General features: G+C 33.1%; 1 protein-coding gene across 1 annotated transcript; it reads left to right on the top strand.

The window, feature by feature from the left end:
- The first annotated feature begins 248 nt into the window (after nt 1-248).
- LOC126744615 (zinc finger protein 883-like) lies at nt 249-14,876 on the top strand. Its single transcript, XM_050452110.1, has 9 exons — nt 249-616; nt 5,187-5,900; nt 6,197-6,411; nt 6,480-6,647; nt 6,702-6,832; nt 7,163-7,327; nt 7,387-7,551; nt 7,606-7,751; nt 14,663-14,876. Exons 1-9 carry the CDS (start codon nt 482-484, stop codon nt 14,786-14,788), a joined length of 1,965 nt encoding a protein of 654 aa, XP_050308067.1. The 5' UTR covers nt 249-481; the 3' UTR covers nt 14,789-14,876.
- Nucleotides 14,877-15,494: the final 618 nt, after the last annotated feature.

Consider the following 15,494-nt stretch of genomic DNA (forward strand, 5'->3'; position numbering starts at 1 on the left):
TAAATAGGTGAACTTTGAAAAAACCCTGTATACGAACTCTAGAATTCTTCTCTGACAGTAAATGTTTGTATTATTCCAAATTCTGCACTTCCAGTCTTCTTGCATTATTCGTTTACCATAGCAACTGTCTGAAGTTAGCTAATAAGGGATGGTGTTTGCATAACGACCAATGACGTCAGCGTCCTTGCATGAGGTAACCTGACATGAGTTTTAAATCTTGCAGCACAGCGCCATCTATACCTATGTAAGGCGAAATATTCTGATTTCTACTATTTTCGTTTACTTCCAAAACACCCAAAACAAAAATAAATTCAGGATAAAATCATAATATTTATCTATATAAATTCTATGGATAAATTACCCTTTACTATTGTTTTTTAACAATAATCCTTTTTTACATTTTATATATTTTGGTGAACCTATGACCCATGAATGGAGTCTTTAGGTTATCTTTTAGGAAATTATTTGTTGTTGTTTTAAAATGGAAATAGAATTAAGCCAAATGGCTTGCTGCAGAACGTGTTTACGGGCTTCTAGTGAATTGACTTCCTTAGATACTGACGATGAAGATTCTATAAAGCTTAGCTACAAGCTGGTTTCTTGTATTTCCGAAGTGGTAAGTCACTATTATTTTCCATAGGACTGCCCATTGTCATAAGTCTTTTTTTTGTTTCATTGATTATTTAGCAGGTCAAAAGAAATAAAGTCCAGTGCAACAATATATTAGAATGGTCACCCGTCAAAACACCAGCATTCCACCTGCCAAACAATGTCATCCACCTTCTATTTACATTGTTTGAGAAGTAAAATGCTGGTGTTTTGACGGGTGACCATTATAATATATCGTTGCACTGGACTATACTAGAGTACTCCTCAATTACTAGAAACTCTCTTATATTTATTAGTCGTAAAATATTTAACCATCTTCTTTTTTCAATTAAGACTGTTATAGATCATAGAAAGTGTAGGAGGGAAGTAAAGAAATTAATCTTACCAAAAGCTTACTACAGTGTTGAAGAGTATTTTAATGACTCATTTTAATATTTAAAATTAATTATATCTGTTAATCAGATTTTTTTAATTCTTGTTTTATGTTAGTTCTTGCCTTTTCTTTTCTTCTTTTTTTAGTTTTTTCTTTGATGATATGAAATGTGTTTATATGTTAAGTTTCTTTTTTGCTGCAATTACAATACAAGGAAATTTTATAATGGGCACTGTACTTGTAAATAAATAAATTTTCGGTATATTTTTGATTCTTTTGTACCTACCAGAGCAGTGGTCAAATTTTTGAAGAATCTAGGTGCTAAGATATGCTGGAAAGTAGATTCTTAACTTTTTTAATAATTGAAGTAGTCACATTATCCTACCTACATAAATCATTCATTTGATATTTCAACTAAGGTCAATGTGCTAGTTCGCGACCATTTAACTGAAATTCCAATTTCAAAATCTTATAGAAACTTAACAAATTTGAATATTTTAATAAGACTTATATTTTCTTAAAGCCTAAAAATTTGAGAATAGATATTATCACCCATTTTATTTTCTGTTTTTGATGTGATATGAAATATTCCTAAAAATATAGAAAAAGTCGCTAGTTTGCAACCACCCCTCACAATTCACAACCATTTTTAGGTTAGTTTGCGACCACCTTTTTATAGTGAATATTCCTACATGGAAAGAGGGAAAAAAACTCAAGACAAAATAAAATTTAATTTTTGAATAAAAAAGGTACCTATATTTTAACAAAAATGAGATCTACCGACAACTAACAGTTATAATAATACAAAATAAAAAACAAACAATAAAAATAAATAAAATTAACTCTCTAACTACTGGTACCATACCTATGTAAGTAATGAAACAAAATGTAAAATTCTTATTTAAAAACAAAAAGGAACAAAAATCATTATACCTATAATAGGTGCTTATTTTAAAATAAAAATATATATTAAGGTTCATAACAAAACCACTTTAGCACTGATCACATTTATAATCTTTGGCCGCAGCTATTACATAAGGGATATCACAAAATTCAGTGCATTTTTTATGGTACCATTTGTCGCAAACATCAGAGCCAATGTTTTTCATATTTTCGTCTTCCGTATCACTGTTAAGTTCATTTGCACATAATGAACAGGGAATTTTGGAAGTGCGTTCTGGTATATTCTCTTTGGTTTTTCTTGTTTTTTTCTTTTCGTCTGGTTACTTCCTGTTGTTTTTTATTAGTTTTGCAATTTTTATTTTTATAATATTCTCTCCATTTACTTGAAGATATGGCACTAGGGGTTTCAACCTTATTTCTATTCGTATTTTTGCTTCTTTTTATGGGTTCTGGATATTTAAGATGTTTATAAAAAACACAATCCACATTATCAGAAATTGTACTTTTTGTTCATTTTTGATTAGATGTACTCTCGCTAGTCAGTGGCATTGAAACTTTAATGGATTTAGTTTTCACTTCTGCAGTACTGGGTAACTCGCCAGCATCGGTTTGGATTTCATTAATGAATGTATCGGTAAAACAACTTGGAAGGCTTACATCAGGAATACTTAATAGTGACGTATTTAGAGTGCTGTTTTGTTCAGATGGATTTATAAGGTGTTTGGACGTTGATGGCTGGTCAGCAGGTTTCCAATTATCTACCAATGATATATCAATTATTGAAGAATCCAAAGATTCAAAATTCTCTCTGGCTTTTTCATTATCAATGGTTTGAATTTCAATCAGCAAAAAGTCTAATGGCCAATTATTATTACAAGTGATAGCTAAAGTAGCTAGATCCCTTGATGATAAATCATTAATTGAAGGAACCAATGGGTCAAGAGTATATCTGGAGGGCTCTTGCTCTTTATTGTCGAGGATTTCAGGCAAAAAGTCAGCTTCTGTTGGCCAATGAGAAGTGATGGCTGAATTAGTTGGTTCAGCATTATCTTGATATTCATTAGTTAGTCTCTTCCGTTTTTCTGGTGAAACGATATTATTTTCAAGCGCTGCTACTTCATTTAAAATTACTTCCATATTTACTCCATATGATTCAAGTTTCAGCCTTATTTTTTGCAATACTTTTTTTGTTGATCTTATATCTCGCTGGTTAATGTGGTCAGAAGACCTTCGGTTTACCGTTTTTTTGGTGACATTTTCTAAAATATTTTTTACGCACTTTGTGTAGTCTACTGCATCGGGGTCAAAGGGGAAAAGACCACACTTCCGAAATCTTCATTAGAAACACTGCAAAAATTGGCTTTTATAATAACGGAATTTATATTTTCGGGCCTACTTCGCCAGTCTTGAACGGTTTTTTTCCAGTCAGTTTTCAATGGTTTAAATAAACTGACATCTGCTGATGGCTGTAAAATATGGGTCGTATTGGGCGGAAGGGCATATAATATTATTTTATTCTCATCACACCAATCACTCAATGGTAAAGACATATGCGATAGGTGACCATCCACAAAAAAAAGGATGGGTCTTTGAATATTGGTTTCAATTAGCCACTTATTGTAATCATTTACTATATATTTAAAGAACACATCGGACGTCATCCATCCTTTATCGCTTTTTCCCGAAACCCAACCTGGGGGGCATGCTTTCCACCACTGCTTTAGGCGGTCGTATATATGGACATAAGACTACAGGAGGAGCAATTTTACCACAAGCATTAAATGTTATCAGCACAGTAATATTTTCTTTTTCGTTGCCTTTATTTACGATATATAAATTTTTGTATCCTTTTGGCACTAACATTTTTCCACTCTTGGGGCAGAGTGAAAAACCGAACTCGTCTCCGTTAAATATTCTGGTTGAGTCTTTAAGAATATCTAAGTAATTCATTTCCGAAAGATATTTATGTAATTCTCTGAACCATTTTCGAATGCTCTCTTCGGTTACAACAGCTCGTGCTTTAGTAATATTTTCAGCTTGTCTAAGTGATATCTCCGGATTTCTTCTTAAAAATCCTTTGTACCATGTTTCTCCAGGCAACTTGCTTTGATTAAATATTGCTTTGTTTGAATCAGCTGCAATTCTCGCTACAGTATGCATCAATAATTGTTTTGAGATTGGAAATCCACATTTTGCAATGTTAATCACCCAGTCCTTAATCTTTTTTTCTCCTTCTTCGGTTAATAATGGATGTGGTCCAGGTTTTTTAAGAGATTCGGTCCTTCTTCCGGCAAGTCTATCAAGAAGTGTAGTTTTCGGAACTTTATAAAATCGGCTGGCCTCCCTTATTTTCATCGTTTTATTTCTTATAGCAGAAAGTGCTTTTAGCAAATCTTCGCTGCTATAGTTTTTTTTTCATTTTTGAAACCTTTGCTACTGATTGCTTTATGACTTTTCTGGGTCCCACTGAAAAAAAAAAACCTAAATTTTAGTGAGGTCAAGTTGTTACCTAAATCTCTGTGGTCGTAAAAATAAACATCATAACTTATTTACTTAAAAAATTATCTGAATTCGCGACCAAAATTTCCCATAAGAAAAACATGGTGGTCGCGAATTAGATCTATTTAATGCAGAATTTCGACCACAAAATATAACAAATATATATTTAACTTTTTTACAATATTTAAATGAAAAATGGTGGTCGCAAACTAAAAAATAAGAACATTATTTTATATTTTACTAATAACTGAAAACAAAAAGTCGTTACCACCTTTTATAAATGTAATATCTAAGCTGCAAAAAGGCAACTAAAATTTAGTTCGCGACCACCAAAAATTTTGTATAAAAGCATACTTTAAACGTTATTTTATGATACAATTGCATGACAAAATAAATCTACTATAATAATCAATTATTTTCTAACAAGTTTCACAATTAGAAAAGAAATTACTTACTATTTTCTGCGTCTGCAACACTAGCAAATTTTACATATACGTGACTTAACTCGATGAACTCTCAACAGTGGCTGTTTAAATGTTTTTTAAACGCTAGACGGTTTACATCTCCACCAAAAATTTTCCGGTTTATGTTCTCGAAAGGGTTATTTGCAGCAACTTTGCTGTTTTGGATAAGAAATAGTGAATTATTTACTATTTATTTTAGATTAAAGCCAAAAGTGGACGCGAACTAGCACTGGTCGACGAAATGGCACATTGACCCTACTTTCCTGACCAAACATGTACACAAATTTAGTGCAGAATAACCAGATCTTCATCACAATAATTATTCAACTTAATTTTAGGCATGGTTGGAACAAGGACTGCCACAGACTATTTGTGATATATGTGTTGAGCAACTCAAAGTATCATATTGCTTTCGCAATACATGTCTTGAATCTAACACCACCCTCCAGAATTTACTCCAGGAGTCAAGGTGTACTACCGTGAAACAAGGAGCAGGAAAGCATGTCTTGTTTGAAAATATTGGGACAAATAATAAAAAGACAGAAAGTTTAAATGAACTATCAGTGGAGGACGCGGAAAACTCCGAATATATTCATCTCAAGCATTTTTTAGATGATGAGGCAGATGCTCAGATAGGCAAAAGTGAATCTTTGAAATGCGATAGTGTGATATCAAGGAGTAACTCGCCTGAATCAAATGCAGAGAATTTTATTGCATCATATGAACAGAGCCATGCTATTGAAATAGAAGTGCAGGATATTGATGATATTATCCAAGACCAAACTGACGAGAATTCAGAACAAGACGCTAAAGTTATATTGACTAATGGGAATGAATACACCCTGCAAATAAGTGAAGAAAACAGTAAATCTTCAAATATTGTTCGAGGTCATCAGAAAAAATACATCTCTGAGCCAAATTTGAAATCTCAGGATGCTAGTGATGATATTAGTGAAAATGTTGATAATCCTGAAGCAGGACAAGCTGGAGATGCAATGATTTATACACAATTTGAGGATTCTAAAGGGAAACAGATTTTGGGATCTGAGCAAGTAAGTTTTAGTAAATTATATTAATTTGAAAAGCAATTTATTTGATGTTAAACATTAATTTTAAAGGGTGTCCCATATTTTCTGTATACATTATGAATATATAGTGCCTAATCAATTTTTTACAAAAAAATATCTGAAAGTTGAAAAAAATATTTTTTTGTGATGTTTTATAAAGCCATGACACTTTTTTATGGCCCTTTATGATAGTGTATTATGGAAAGTATGTATAATATATAATGTATTTTGCAAAAATTGAATATAACCTATTAATTTTAAGATGAACCAAATTTTTTTAGTGCATACCCATTGTAAAAGTCTTAGACAAACCACTGAAAGCAACTAGATCAACAGCTGTTCAAGTGAGTCCTCACATAGATGCCAAAACTGAATCACCCAACCCAAACCAGTGCTCTGTATGTGGAAACACTTATAAGAAAAAGTCAAATCTAAAAGTTCATATGCGATCTCACACAGGAGAAAAACCTTTTGAGTGCAAGTACTGTGAGAAAAAGTGAGTGATCCTATCCCTTCATTGCCTCATAAACTAGCAAAATAATGTCTATAATAACTTTCTGATAGATTCCACCATTCTTCTCATCTAACAGAACACATTAGGAGGCACACAGGAGAAAAACCCTTTCCATGTCAAATTTGTAGCAAAAGGTTTACTATAAAGGGGGAACTCACCATGCATATGAAGACCCACACGGGTGAAAAACCGCATCCGTGCAAATTGTGCTCTAGAAAGTGAGTTTCAGTAGAAAATATCCTAAAAAAGACTTCACGTCATTATCATTTCAGATGTTTAACAGGATCAGATTTAAAGATTCACATGAGGACCCACACAGGAGAAAGGCCGTTTAATTGCGAACGCTGTGATAAGAAATTTACTAGTGCATATATCTTGAGTTGCCATATGAAGGTACATACAGGTAGGTTAAATGTAAACAGATTAAAAGTTATTACAAAGATCACAGTGTTTTGGTGAAAAAAATAGGAAAGAACAATTATTTTTAAACGTTTCGAATTATAATCCATCCTCACAGTTACAATATTATGATTCAAGTATAATTTCACTATTTAAAAATGCAACAGTAAAAAAGTAATAATCTCTATAAGTCGGGTAATAAAAAAGAATATATCAAGCATACCAACAACTTAAAGATGAACTTTTTGTTCTTAATTTTTTGACTAAAGCATCCACAATATGATCCAGTCTGATCACATCCCATCAACTATTACAATTATTTATTAATAAATAGGTGAAAGGCCATACTCGTGCAACTTATGTAGTAAAACGTTCACGCAGTCTTCGCATCTCAATGTCCACATGAAGAAGCATACAGGTGAACGTTTTTCTTGCAAAGAATGTCAAGCGACCTTTAAACATTCCTCACAATTAACTGTGCATAAAAGAGAACACACAGGTACTGATTTGAATTTATTTTAAAGCGCAAAAGTGTTTTTTTTTTGTTTGGTATTGTAGGACATCAACCTTATCAATGTGGTATATGCGGTAAGGCGTGTAACTACATGTCAGAATTGGACACGCACATGTTAAGACATTCAGGGCAGAAGTTCTCGTGTGACATTTGTCACAAACAGTTTAGTACTAGTGCATATTTACAAGAGCATACACGAGTTCATACAGGTGAGGTATTTATGGTTTAATTCAAATAAATATTTTAATAAAAATGTCGTGTAGGAGATGGACTTTTTACGTGCAACATTTGTGATCGGAATTTCACTAGGCAATACTACTTGAATAAGCATATGAGGACGCATACCGGTGAGAAGCCTTTTTCCTGTGAGATTTGCGACAAGTCTTTTACTCAATCATCTAGCTTAAAGGTATACGTAATTTTTCATTAAAAAAAAATCATTTGTTTAATAACACATACTGTTTTGCCGATACTTTGAAGCGATTCATCTGCGAGTGATACTTTAATTGAGAAAAAATCTTAGGAGCACTCATTGATGAAACTTTAAATTGCAGGAAGCCAATCCAATATGTGATTGCTAAAATCAGAAAACTAATTCATGAATTATAGGAATATTTTCATCTGTAAAGATGGCGTTGGGCAGCGTTAGTATGTAAATGCGTCTGATACTCGCGTTGCCATTGCTTAAAGGTCGGGGCACACATATCCGTACCGAGACCGCACCGTGCCCGCAGCGTAGCTCGGCTGTCGGGTGCGTTATCTCCCAAAACATACATCTCCGACACACGGCCGCATCCCGCATCGCATTGGACGGTCATGACGCACTTTAAAGTATTCAGTTTGGATCGAAACTTAATTGGGTTGGTACATTAAATTTATTTCAAAGAAAAATGTTTTCGAAATTTGGTAATGATCAACAAATGCAGCATTCGCAATACGAGAACAACTAAATGATTTCTTTAGTTCTGTAGAGGGCAGCGTAGATTGGCAGGAAAACAGCCCTGGCTATTTAAATAATTTAATTAATGGATCATATTTGCCAGTTTTTTTAGATGTTGCATCTTTTTCGCTAAAATGTAGTAAATAAAATCTAGATCGTGTCAAATTCATGTTTTTTACTAGTTATTTGGTTTCTTCGCCGTAAAAAAATATTTTCTAAGACGAAAATCCCAAACAACTAATGTATAATCTAGTGGTAAAAATATTGGTAATTAAACTTTATAACCCTTTTTTCTGTAAATTTAAAAACTAAATAAAAACCTAGTATATTGAGTAATTGGAATTTGCGTATCAACTATCGTTACGAGTTAATTAAGTTAAAATCAAATTAAAATTTTTGAGTAAAAACTTTAACTTGAAGAAGTTTTATTTCGAAAAATTAATTAATATTTTTTTATGCATATAGAAGTACCAACCTTAGTTAATTTTAGTACTAAATAGTACTAAATTTCATTGTCTCCGGAATTACGTATATGCTCCAAATTTCACCAAGATCGGACAACTAGAAGTTGGTCAAATTTGAGTTTCAAGATTTGCACCGAACATACATAGTTAGTTACATATGTACATACATACATACACATACATTGCAAGTTAAATAAAAGCTTTTCAAAAAACTGCATGTTTCCTATCCTAAAATATGAATTAGAACATTTTCTAGATCATTTTTTTACACCTGATCTTACACACCACTTCAAATATCAACCTCAATCTTCGCTTGATTTTTGTAAAATGGGCTGTAATGCATTTTAGAAAAAAGAATCAATTTCACGGTGTATAAAATAATTACAACTGGAACAAATTATAATAGCCGCTTACTAAAACAAATTCGCTCATCTAGACAACCGGATGTTGCCAAAATCTACTTAATATACTACAAATTATTTAACAATTTTTCGAATTAAATTTATTAAAAATATGTTTTTTAAATTTAGACGAAAGAAAATTTAGTAAAAGTGGATAAAAATAGAAATTTTCTTCCACACTCTGTCCTTATAATCTGTATTTCTATATTTTTCATTTTTTTGATCATACACTGATGGATACTTCCTTACTTCCTCTATTAACCTTTCAATTTCCACTTTGAATAGCTAAATTTTATTGCTCGTTCGAGACCGTACAACGCACCGTCACCGTTGAAATTAAAAACTATTCCCACTCGTCACGGATGCGGTGCGTGCTACATGCTCGGGCACGGTGCGCTGATGTTAAGACTTGGCCATATGATTACTATAGTGTTGTTGACAACCGAGACACGACCGAGCTGCGCTGCGGGCACGGTGCGTCCTCGGTACGGATATGTGTGCCCCGACCTTTATTGGGCAACATAAACTTTTGTTCACAAAGCAAGATTATAATTAGGGTAGGGTGGGGCTAGTTGAGCCGGATTTGGAAAAATGAAGGGTCATGTTGTTATTATTTAATATAAATAATTAAACATTCTAGGGATTATTGATGTATATATTTGTTTTTAAAAAGCAATTAATAAGTTTGACGAAATATTGTTTTATTTAAGTAAAAATGACATATGCAATATGGCTGGGTACAGTTGACTCAACTTACCCCACATATGGGGCAACTTGAACCGACACATGGGGCCAGTTGAACCACACAAACTAAACTAGCATAATGGCTGGTTAAGTCAATTTTCTGATGAAAAATAAAAATCTAATTTTGAAAAATTTTGAAAAATTTTCTAAACATTTTGGAAATTAAAAACTAATCGCTGTCGCAGTTTATACGCATATAATATATACTAGTACCCGGAGTGCACCTTAAATAAGCCAATTTTTTGCAATTGGAACACTGTATCCATTCTTCACCCGGAACACTATCTGTAAATGCTGCTAGGGCATATCAGACATAAACATTCATCATCTTCAGACTCAGATGATGGCAATGGGGAAAAAGATTTCTTATTTATTTTATGCTGTTTTATGTTCTTGGAAAATTTGTTTTATTTTTCTCGAGCAACGGCTCCTAGAGTCTTTCCATCGTCTGAATGTGAAGAAGTAATATTGGACCGTCGTTCTTTAGTTTTCAATAGTGTATTACCTAAGTAGGACACATCTGTTAAAATAGCTTTTTTAGCAGTTTCTTTCTTCTTTTTGTCTACTTTACCAGAACTTTTCATTTTCCTTTTGCTTTGTTCTTCAGCAAGTGCTTCTTTTTCTGGCGTGTCTGTCAAAATCGCGCAAGCTCTCTTCTTTCTCTGGTTTTGTATTTTTCTTGATCCTGCCTTAGGCAAAGGCCGCAAACTTTCAGGTGAAAAAACTCCAGTAGATGTACATGATATGGCGTTGTCATCAGGTGTTTCTGGAGCTATGGTTTGGGAAGTGCTGGCAGAAATGCTGTTATTTTCTGTCGACGGCGGCTGAGATATAGATCAGTCACATATGATGGCGCGAAATCTGTATCAGAAAATATATCACGATTATAAGGATATATACCCGTTTTTAAAAATCCATTTATTATATTGGAACTTGTAGCTTCTAATGGCAAAGCTGTGGCAACAATTTCTGGTATTTCGTATATGCTAATTGTCTGTCCCGGGTTGTTACGAAGCCATGCATCCTGGGCAGAAGCCAAATACTTCTTGAAAGGCCCGAAGACTGACACCGTGGCTCACTGTCCAGTGGCTGAAGTTTGTGGGTGCAGTGTAGTGGGAATGAAGGCATTACCACTTCGTTGTTCTTTGCATATTCTACGGTCTCAATTGATAAATATGATGAATGATTGTCCAGTAAAAGTAAAACAGGAGTCTGTTTAGTAGGGCTTGTATGTTTAACGAAATGCTTCATAAAATTCTAAATCAGTCACCCAACCACTTGCATTCCCTGCACCCATGCATTCTGGAGGACCGTTTGAAATATAATGGGGTTTAAATTTTTTTCTGGGAAAGACAAACATGGGTGGTATTGTATTCCCTATTGCTGATACGGCGGTAATTAGGGTTACATTAGTTCCACGCTCTCCTGAAGTAACAGCACCTATGTTTCTTTTTCCCTTCGCTGCTACTATTTTTGAAGGTTTTGTTACTGTAGACACGCCCGTTTCGTCTGTGTTCCAAATTCTTGATGGCGAAAATTTATATTTGTCCATAACGTTGGCAAGTTTTTCGAAAAACATATTAACATTATGTTTATTCAACGAGGTTGCTCTACCTAAGGTTGTCGGTTCTGGTTTTCTTATTGAGAGCTGAGGGTTTCTCTTTAAATAAGCCGTCAACCAGTCCTTTCCTGCCATTTTATTTATCTTCCAAAGTTCAGGAACGTTTAAGTTATATTTTGTTGCACATTCGAAGGCTAGGCGTCTAACATCAATTGGCGATAGACCATAAAAAATTGATGCCAATTTGAGCAAGTAATCTTTAAGAATTTCTTCTTGCTCTAAAGAAAAAACTTGACGAGATGCAACGTATCCCATTGTTACTTCGTCTGGTCCATCTCCACTCGTAATTTTTTTATATATCGGCCCAGTGTCGTTCGATCAATTCCAAATTCAGTTGCTGCAGTTCTAATACTTTTTCCCTCATTTTCAACTGCTTTTGCTGCATTAAATAGCTGCTCTTTTGTCGCCTCTGCACGTGCGGTCGTCCTCTTGTAAGTACGCATCTGAAAATAAAACAGGAATATAGCAAAAATATTATTTTATGCATAAAATAAAACAAATACATGAAAGGGGGTTAGTTGAGCCATGTCTCAACTTGCCCCGTTAATTTTGGCTCAACTAACCCCACACACGTTTTTGGAACAATTCAACACATAATAAAAAATGTATTTAGAACTGTTATTTTTTAACTAAATATTATTAAAATAACACGGTTATGAACAAATATTGTACTTACTTTGAAGTCCACAACTTTAAAATAACGAAGTAGGACCAAAAACACATTCAACATCGATTTTTTACTTTCGCGTGCAAAAATAGAAAATTGACGATATCCGCTTTAACTGCTGGCGATCAACTAAATTCATGAGATAAACAAATACGGCCGGTCTACGTAGCTTCGTGTTCACTCGGATTCGTTAAAAGGTGTTAGGTTTTTGTCATATGGTGCGTGGCTCAACTAGCCCCGCCCTACTAAATAAAAACTAGAAATACAAAAATAAGTTAGCATAAGATACGTGTTTAAACATTTATTTTTAGTCAATAGGTTGGTGAACATTTTCATAATTTTGTATATTAACAGCAGAAAAACTAAAAATAAAATTTGGGAAACATTGGGAAAGAGTATAAGTTTAAAAATTTCGCTATAAAACAGAAAGGGAAGAAAAGAGCTCACGATTAATCAAATTTAGCAATAGTATAAAAAACTCGTGATATCAAAAACTGCCCTAATAGAAGTCTACAATATTTAAGAGGTGTTGCCTCTCTAATAATATTGCTCGGAAGATGGTTAAATGTTTTGACACCCTCATAAAATACTGACGTACTAGTAAGAGTATCTGTATTCCATACTTTTTTTTAATGTTAATTACAAGAGCACTTACATAACGTCAAATAAGAAAAAATAGAAAAAAAAGTAGATAAAATGAAAGATAAGTCTTACAGTTGAATATTTAAAAAATTGTTAAAGGGTGGTCGGTAATGAATAAGCCAAAAAGCAATTCTAGATTAAGCACGTGAAAATATCGATGTTACGCCAAGTATGCCTTAGTAAAATGCCCCAATAAATAAAATACAGGGTGCTAAAATTTAATTTTCGAATCTGTTTTTTCTTAAGTTTTGAGATATCGACATAAAAATGGGTAATCGGGGATTTTTGGAGCTGAGGAATATGATTTTATTCCATTTTCATCCGATATGTCATATTCACATGCTGTTTCATGCCATAACCTCCTTACTAGTACAGATTTATTATTTTTTATTGAAGTTACTGATACCAACCTGTTTTCGAAATATTTACATTTAAACGTTCTGTTGTACTTGTTGTTGTTCTGTCAGTCAAAAACACTAAACACGGATTCTACGGATAACAAATTAACGAAATCATGGATTCTTAACATTCGTTAAACTAATGTCAAGCATAATTGACATTAGTTTTGACACTTATTAGTTTTAAAAATAGGTTCTATAACGTTAATTAAAAACGCAGTTGCTTTAGGTAATTAATAATGCCTAATAATGGCTATATATGATTTGTGTCTATGTTTAAGTAAATTTTAACAGTTCCTACGCATTATTCAGTTGCAATTCGCAATTTTTCAAACGAATGGTTGCCTTGCAGATGATTTGGTCCTGGCAGTGAATTTTCATGGCCTCCGCGTATCCCAGATCTTAATCCTTTAGATTTTTTTCTTTTGGGGTAATATTAAGTCATTAGTTCATATAGAAGAAATCCTATAGCTATAGCTGCTCTCGTGTGCAGTAGAGCAGCTATTGCAAAAAATCCATGATTTCACCAAAGTTATCGGGAAGAACTTTTGCCCACCATTTGGTGATCAGGATCAAGAAAATGCCTGGAAGTGAATGGTGGACATTTTGCGAATCTGTTAAGGTGATGTTGTCCATTATTTTATCCATCATTAATGTTCCCTCAATTTAGTGTTTAACTATTTTTTAACTGTACGACAGAATGTTTAAATGCAAATATTTTAAAAACGATTTGTTTAACCGAAATAAACGTAGTACACCTTTTTTTTTTTTTAAATCGGCATTCATCAGTTACTTTAATAAAAAATTATAATAGGATCCTTGTAAGAAAGTTACGGCATGAAACAGCGTGTGAATATGGTGTAACTAGCGCCCTCTCATAGATACCTTATATCAAAAAATAGAATAAAATCATATTTCTCATAGGATTCTACGATCGTTAAAATAAAACCTGCATACGTCCCATACGCACTTCGCAAATGTCAGAGTTGATCTACTAAAAGTACTAAACAAATTAAAAACGAGACCGAGGAACAGCAGTAGTGGCTGCTCAATATCGCTTGATGGTTGCTACGCCTATTATGGGTTTGCTACAAGTAATTCGGAGAAGAACATTTTGTTAATCAAATTACTCAATATAGCATTTAATTATCAACATTATACATAATAATAAGTATGTACATATGTATGTATTATTGTGTGGTATCTTATCTAACTTCCAATTTATTAAGATTACATATCAACTTGTGGTCCTATTTGGGATAAGAACAAACGCTAATTTTATTTTCCACAACATTATTGTGTTCCAATTATTGTATCTCTTATTTCACTTTGTGAATTGTAACGATTTGCCGTTCTTTACTATTTTAACGTAAAAAGAAGGAAAAAAACAAATATTTTTTTGTTTTCAGCATTAATTTAATAACAAACAATATTGGTTTGCAGGTGCACTTAAGGATTCATAGTGGGGAGCGACCATATAAATGCGAGCATTGTGAAAAAACGTTTGTCAAAAAGTCAGATCTGACATCTCACGCAAAACGGCACAAAGTAATTTACGTAGATTTATAATAGGTCAAATAGTAAGCTCTTTATTTTAAATATTTAGTTCCTTTTTAGTATTATTGCCCGCTATTGTAAATAAATTCAATTCATTGAAGTTCTAGACCACGTTTTATTTACCCATAAGTTCAGCACACGACAATTAAAGTAACTAACAATATTTAAAATATTTCTAAAAGAAAATGAAGATATATATAAATAAGGGATTCTTTTGGCCTATAAAAAAGTCGAATATCAAAAACCTAATCATGACATCCAGGCATATAACAATATCTAAATAAGTGAGAAATTTATAGAATGGGCTTTTTCTATATCTAAAAAATATATGTTAACGTCCCCAGCGAAGGCAAGTCGATCACATATTACTGAAAATTGGGTCAATGAATCTTCAAATCATTCGAAAAACAAAGAAAAGTCACCTTTTTGTAATCCATAGATTAACCCTATGCAGTAAGTATAGTCCGTCTAGAAAGTATCAGGAGAAAATGAAGCACAATTATGCTCGTTCCACTTCATAGTAAGTGTGTCACTAAATAAGTTGTTCATCTTATTTATTCGTTTTCTTTCTGTGAAGTAGTCTTTAAATATGATGAGGCACTGTATCAAACGCCTTGGCTAGGTCCAAGAATACCGCAACGCATTTACCACCTTTTTCTAGGAAGTCTTTAATTTGACTGACTACTTTAAACATAGCGAATTTTTGAATCTGAGTTAG

This window comes from Anthonomus grandis, chromosome 14, assembly GCF_022605725.1.
Source record: "Anthonomus grandis grandis chromosome 14, icAntGran1.3, whole genome shotgun sequence".
Taxonomy (NCBI): domain Eukaryota; kingdom Metazoa; phylum Arthropoda; class Insecta; order Coleoptera; family Curculionidae; genus Anthonomus; species Anthonomus grandis.

Excerpts from the sequence above, each read along its gene's own strand:
- LOC126744615 (XM_050452110.1), top strand. The coding sequence starts at position 482 with ATGGAAATAGAATTAAGCCAAATGGCTTGCTGCAGAACGTGTTTACGG. Across the intron at positions 7,328-7,386 it reads GCATAAAAGAGAACACACAG|GACATCAACCTTATCAATGT; the intron begins GTACTGATTTGA and ends TTGGTATTGTAG. Across the intron at positions 7,752-14,662 it reads CTCAATCATCTAGCTTAAAG|GTGCACTTAAGGATTCATAG; the intron begins GTATACGTAATT and ends ATTGGTTTGCAG.